The sequence below is a fragment of the Juglans regia genome, chromosome 1 (genome assembly GCF_001411555.2).
Source record: "Juglans regia cultivar Chandler chromosome 1, Walnut 2.0, whole genome shotgun sequence".
In the NCBI taxonomy this organism is placed as follows: Eukaryota; Viridiplantae; Streptophyta; class Magnoliopsida; order Fagales; family Juglandaceae; genus Juglans; species Juglans regia.
In genome coordinates, this window is record NC_049901.1 from 32,052,929 (window position 1) to 32,059,855 (window position 6,927).

The window sequence follows — 6,927 nt, forward strand, 5'->3', positions numbered from 1 at the left end:
ATATACACTCAGCCATTAAAAATAGTAAAATTTTACTTATCATTCTTTTACATTACACATTAATATGTGATTTATTATTTTTATTATTTTATTTAAATATATATTGATGTTTAAATATGAATATTTAAATAAAATGATAAAAATAATAAATTATATATTATTATGTGAATGATAAGTAAATTTCTATTTAATATATATATATATATCTACTCTATTATAATAAGTGGCTATTTAATTGTGAATAGTAGCTTTTGTTATTTTTTCGTTAACTTTTCTTGTTTTTCTGTTAAGTCTGTTAAGTCTTGTTTTACCAAAAGACCTTAAAAACCCTTAACCATTTGACGTGTAGTTTCTTTGTAGAATTTAATGAATGATCTTATTTTGCCAAAAAGTCTTTAAGACCCTTAACCATTTAATGTGTAGCTCCCTTGTAAGATTTAATGAATGATCGTGTTTTACCAAAATACTCTTAATAGCCCCAGGATGCACATGAATTGACGTCTTTTTTTCATGTCATTTTTATTCTGATAGTGTACACATTTTCTTTTCTTTTTGTTTCAATTTTTTTTAAAACAAATTAATAATATTTTATTATTATATAGAGAGTAAATAGATAATCCAATATGGATGCAGACTAAAGCTCATACTTTGCTGAAATTTAGATTTCTTTTAATCTTAATTTTTTAATCTTTCTTTAATCTTATATTTTTTTTTACAGGTAAATAAATTATTGATTTTTTTTATTTAAATTATTATATCAGGTCCACCCTGAATCTAGAACACCCGAGATCATTCCCTAGTATATATATAAAGGGAAATACAATCGCTCACAACTAGGGGTGACCTGGAGGGCTCACCCTCGTCCACCCCCGCATGGGTGGGCGGGCCATACAGGGTCGGGGGCCCTCGCCCCGCATGAAGGACCCATAGCGGGGGCGGGCTGACCCCAGCAGGGCCTCGCCCCACACTCCGCTCCGCACCGTCTAAAAAATAATAAAAAAATTATTTTTTATATTTATATAAATAATTTATATAAATATTTATTATATATAAATATATACAATTTGTTAAAAACTTGAATTCGAGTTAATGAATTGCTTTAGCCTCTTAAGCCAACCTTTATATAGGAGGCCAAGGCAATACAATAGTCATTTTTAAGCAATATTGGACTTGCTGTCTAAAATACAATTCTAATGAGTTTATATTTTTTTGAATAAAATTTATAATTATATTATATTATAATTTGGATCTAAAAAAAAAAAATTAATCTAAAAAAATTATAGATCTAATGAATTACTGAATTGAGCGGGAGCGAGGTTGAAAGTAGCGGGGAGCGGAGTTGAAACCGCAACCCCCGCCCCCGCTCCCGCTCCCGCTCCCGCCCCGCATCGCGCCATGCGAGTAGCACCCCTACTAACAACTTCCCAAATTAATGGCTAGGCACGTGTTTTCAATTATAGGGATGAAATGTGTGGTTCCTTGGAAGTTGGGTACCACATCTTCGATCGAAGGTTAAAAAGTATCACCCACCTTCAAAAGCCATGAGATAAAAAGAAAGGTGCGGAAATGAAGGGATGGATACTTTAAAATGGAATCTGGATTTGTTTAGGGCAAAGCAACGAAAGGAAAGAGGCAAGGAGTGTGTGTGTGTGAGAGTGAGAGTGAGAGTGAGAGTGAGAGAGAGAGTGAGGAAAAAGGGGAAATCGGGCCAGGATATTCGCCTGAACCACTGATTAATTAATTCGTCTTTGTTTCGCTCCTTTTCTCTTTGTTTCCTGTTTTTTTTTTTTAGATCATATACTCCGTCGTCCACTTCTCCTAAATCCATTCCTTTTTAAAAAAAAAAAAAAAAACGAAGGGGTATATTTTTCTTGTTTTCGGTTTGGAGATTCCTTGTATATGTATCTCCGATATTTGTGTTTGTGCCCCTCTGATCTCTTTCGGTTTCACGATTGTCGTCTCTCTTGTTCATAGTGGAAGTGGAGCGATATATTATGATTAATGCTATTTTCGGGAGGAATAAAAGAAGTTTGTGGAAAAGATGGGACTGTTTGGTTGATTAATTGATGGATTAAGGGTCTGGAGTTCCTAGCGAGTTGTTTTTGGCGGATTTATTTGGAAGGGAAAGAATTGTCTAGAACTCGTTATGTTAATGTTGATGTTAAGGATCAGAAGGAACAGTAGTTGCATGTTTGCTGCTCAACATATTATGGGTTATTATACAATCGGTAGTAGTAGTCATATAATCCGCAATGATCCCCCCCTTTTCTTGGTTTTGGATAAGGGATTTCAATGGAACGCCTTGAATCCTCACTCTTGTACCACTTTTATCAATGGAAGTGGACGAGGTCGAGGACCGGGAGGAAGAGGAGGGATTGCAATTGGCACTGGCTTTAATGGCTTCGCCCTCAATCTCAAAGGTTGCTTGAGGGACGAAGATAATATTGACGCCATTGCTTTTCACAAAGGAAAGGGAAAAGCAAAGGGAATGGGTCCCCGTGCATTCGCTCCGCAGAACCTGCAGTTGCTTCCTGTCCGTGATCTCGAGATTGGTCTTCAGGACGGCACTGCTAGTCCTCATAATGCCACTGCCACTGCAAACCAAAATCAACAACATGGAGCATCCCACCACGGACGCCCTCTTGGATTCCCTGACCGTCATTTGCCCGATAAAATTGTTGTCGCCGTTGATGTGGATGAGGGTAATTTCTTTTTTTCCCTCAAATAACTATTTTTTTAACACCCTTAAATAACTATTAATCTTCAGCAATTTACTTTATAAATTAATTTTATTCTCATTTATACTTCTACATTATGAGTGAATGTATATCCTTATATGCAAAGAAAGTAAAGTTCCACTATAGCTTGTAGCATTACCTGCTCAATATGTCTCCGTAACAGACCACTATATCTTGAATGATTGATTGTCACCTCTTCTTTCATTATCAATCTAAAATGATTTGAATGGCTGATTACCTTCGTATTTTGCTTAATCCATTTGGAAGATCTCCTAGATGACAACTTTCGGTATGTTTCAGTTGACCATTTATCTGGGCTACACTCTGGTTTTCTGCTGACCTCGAAGGACCCATTTTTTTATTTATTGGTCTGAGAACAAAATTACAATCCCAGGGGTGACTTCTAAGGACCCGTTAAATGTAATTCTAATAATTATCTCTATATTTGTTTACTTACGTATTTTTCCTTTGCTGCGTGTATAAGCAGTTCTGGGAAACTTCGTGTCTGCTCTGAACAGATTTATTGCTGATCGTTACTTTTCAAACCATTCAATTTCCGAGTATCATGTCTATGAGTTCTTCAAGGTATTTTTTGACAGCTTCTTGAATTTTCCATTGTCAGATATCAGTAGAAATTGAATGCCTCTAATTGCTTTGGTGGTCATTTTTTAGGATTAAGAAAGGACAGTGATCTCTTATTTAGAACCCTATACCATTGGATGATAGCTTAATATTGTGCTGCTATATCTATCTTTCAGAATTGTCTTGTATTCTCTCTTTTTTCTGATTAAGTGTATATCCCGTGCACTTGGGTAATTCCGTTTTAATTATCAATAAAGCTTGACGGATCAAACAATTCCTAAGGTTCTTAAGATTTCTGATCAATACAATTTACTTGAAGGATCCTTCTAGAGGTATGAACTACTTTATTAGTTTAGGTACCTATAATCACAACCTTGATGGTTGTAGAGCACAATTGTGTTACCAATGACATAGTATAACCTTACTCATTTTTTGCTGGACTGTTTGTCAGAGTTGAACTCCTCTGGGACCCGGGGTGTTCTACTATAAAAAAATCCTTTGGATATGCCAGAAGTAGGTGTGCTAATGTAAATTATACTCTTTTGTTGTATGAGAAGTGCTTTTATTGCATGCAGGTTCATGTCATGAATTGTCTAGTAATAATGTTTCGGTCTCAATTTCTAGCATTGATACTCAAGTCTGTGTGCCACAGTTTTTACTGGCAATTTGGATATGGTTATAACTTCAATCAGTTCAATGGTTGGAGAAATGTGTGGATATTTCTTTATGTATTCTGATGCATACTTCATTTCTGTTACAGATATGGAACTGTTCCCGTGATGAAGGTATTGGTGCATATATCCATTGAATTGAATTTGTGCATCCTATTCTGTAATTAACTTCTGCTTTACAAATTCTTAGTCTTTGGAATATGCATCTGCGGGTGAAGTTCACTTCAAAACTGTTTGACAATATTAGTTTTGCTTATAGTATTGTTCTCTTTTGGCTGTTATCAAGTTCATTGTATGATGCATATTGTGCAATTTGGATGAAGGGTTCCTTTTAATGTTGTGTACTAGTTGTTAAAACTCTTGTCTAATTCCTTTTGCGTTTGGATTTGGATGTACTAAGAATTTGATAAATGAGGAATGGATTTTCCTTGTCTTTTGAGATCCACGCAATGTTTAGGGGAGAGTACGTAGTTGACAAATGTCTCAAAGATGATTTGAGAAAAATTCTCATTGATGCCACTGAAGCAGATTTATTGGCTTCATCTTGTTAAAACTATCAGCTATTTTTGCATTAGAAAATATTTTTATGGCAATGCATCATTGAATTGATTAAAAACGTCTGCTTATTGTGACAGCTGATATCCGTGTCCACGAGTTCTTTAAAACACCATACTTCAAGACAGGGATTCATCCTATCCCAGGTGCTCGGAGGGCCCTCCATACATTATCAAGATTCTGCAACCTATCAGTTGTGACGTATGTATTATTATATCAAACTTCTTTTAACGTGCGTAATTATTTAAATTGAGGATTAACTGTATCAATCGAGGCAAAGGCCTTGGGCTTGGGGGTATGCTTCCCCAAGGTCTAAGTTTCAAATCTCCTTGGGTGCAAACAATCTCTAGGAGCCATTAGACTGGATGATTTTTCCCTTGAATTACTCGAGGTCACTTGCGGAAAACTCCTTGCCGAGGGCTTGTGCACCTCTGGAATTAGTCGGGACACTGTTCCCGGACACCCAGCACAAAAAAAAAAAAAAACTGTATCAACTGAGAGAAAGAATTGTTAATTTGAAGCTTCTCTATATTCACTTATAAAGCACAGTTTCACTTATTTTTTAAAATAATTTCTAAGAAGTATGAATTCTCTATTAAAAAGCGCAAAAGACAGAACATAAGTTCACCCAAAGTATATAAGAGAGACCTTTATCTAGGAGACAGATATAAGAAAAAGTCCAGTTTCACACTGTAAGTAGCATATGTAGGAAAGTTGCAAGTTAAAATAAATACATAAAACTGAGAATCGATATGCACACTCAATTGCGCAATGGTCAACATCCACCCTTTTGTTTGGATGTATACCGAAAAATGCCCCATGCATGCTAAGGTTTGATAGCAGAAGGGACCTGCCTTTGCAAACTATTGAAGTTCAATAACAAGCTTGATTAGAAAAAAAATAGTAGCATATGTAGGACTTAGCAATCATGTTTATCTTTACTTGTATAAAAAAATAGTGATGACTGATAAAAATAGTAGCATATGTAGGACCTAGCAATCATGTTTATCTTTACATGTATAAAAAAATTGTGATGACTGATTTTATAACTCACTCTTATGTGAGTTAGTCATTATCCCAATGTGGCATTAGGATTACATTAACTAACTTGATCTTTGGAACATACACGTGCATAACCAGGTCTCGGCAGAACGCAATCAAGGACCATACCATTGATTGGATTGAGAAGCATTATCCAGGATTGTTTCAGGAGATTCACTTTGGCAATCATTTCGCTTTGGATGGGGTGTCTAGGCCAAAGTCCGAAATATGCAGGTATGCCCACAAATCACGTCATTGTCTGTATCTTCAAATCTTTCTGAATTCATTACTATAAAACCTACTTCTCCAAACATGAATAGGCTGTTTAAGTACAGTGTATATTACTGCAGAAATTGAATTGTATTTGGCAGGTCCTTGGGAGCTAACGTCCTGATTGATGACAATCCAAGATATGCTATTGAGTGCGCTGAAATTGGAATCAGAGTTCTACTTTTTGATTATGAGAACTCATATCCTTGGTGCAAGACGGAGTCTGTCAATCAACATCCTCTTGTGACGAAGGTTCATAATTGGGCAGAAGTGGAAAAGCAGCTGATGTCTTGGATTGTTTCTTAGTTATATAATCCTATAGCATAAATTTATGGGGTCCACCAAGAAAAATTTTTGACGGATGCTAAAGCAAATACACAATCTGGCCTTGGTGAAGCAGCTGAAAGATCTCGTAAACACGGTTGGGTGGGTTTGAGCTGGTAGGAAACTTCTAAAGCTGAAATGACATGCTCAAATTGCCCCCGCCCCGCAGATAAAAATTAGTTTCCATATGAAATTGTGTTCAGATTGTCAGATGCAATGCAAACATTCATTTAACTGTGCAGTTAAATTCATTTGCAGATTATGTACTCATATTGGTTTTTTTTTCCTTTCATATCTTGAAAACATGTCGATTTCTCTCCGTACACTTTTAGTTTTCTCTCCGTACACAAAAAGTCCGATGAGGTCTGAGGAGGGGGTCAACGGTGAGTGTTACGGCTGAATAGAGTTGTAGGTGAGCGATCACGGGGTACTCGAAACAATTAGTTATAGAAGCCAAGGTATTTGTGTTGATGAAAGATGAAGGCTCGTTGCTAATAATAGAGAGGAGTTGGAAGATAGTGAAGGAGATGAGAATGGGGATGTCATTGGTGCATTGGTTTATCAGAACCCTGGAGTGTCTGAGGAGTGGGATGAAGGACTTCTATACTACGTTTAGGGAGGGTGCTAGAAGCTTCATAGCGCAGAGGTGTGCAAACGGTTGTGGTAGATTCACTTTGAAAAAGAGTAGGATTTACTATTAAACAATTATTTTGAACATGTGGGTCTCATATTTAATTTACTTTTTT

General features: G+C 36.2%; 1 protein-coding gene across 1 annotated transcript; it reads left to right on the top strand.

Annotated features, from left to right (window-relative positions):
• Positions 1-1,547: 1,547 nt before the first annotated feature.
• Positions 1,548-6,473, top strand: LOC108993585. The gene is made up of 6 exons (XM_018968570.2): positions 1,548-2,702; positions 3,226-3,323; positions 4,081-4,105; positions 4,627-4,747; positions 5,687-5,821; positions 5,959-6,473. Exons 1-6 carry the CDS (start codon positions 2,147-2,149, stop codon positions 6,161-6,163), a joined length of 1,140 nt encoding a protein of 379 aa, XP_018824115.2. The 5' UTR covers positions 1,548-2,146; the 3' UTR covers positions 6,164-6,473.
• Positions 6,474-6,927: the final 454 nt, after the last annotated feature.

What these genes read in the sequence shown, in the direction of transcription:
- LOC108993585 (XM_018968570.2), top strand. Translation starts at nt 2,147, where the DNA reads ATGTTAATGTTGATGTTAAGGATCAGAAGGAACAGTAGTTGCATGTTT. An exon ending in ATGTCTATGAGTTCTTCAAG is followed by an intron (nt 3,324 to 4,080) that starts GTATTTTTTGAC and finishes TTTCTGTTACAG; the next exon opens with ATATGGAACTGTTCCCGTGA. An exon ending in GAACTGTTCCCGTGATGAAG is followed by an intron (nt 4,106 to 4,626) that starts GTATTGGTGCAT and finishes TTATTGTGACAG; the next exon opens with CTGATATCCGTGTCCACGAG.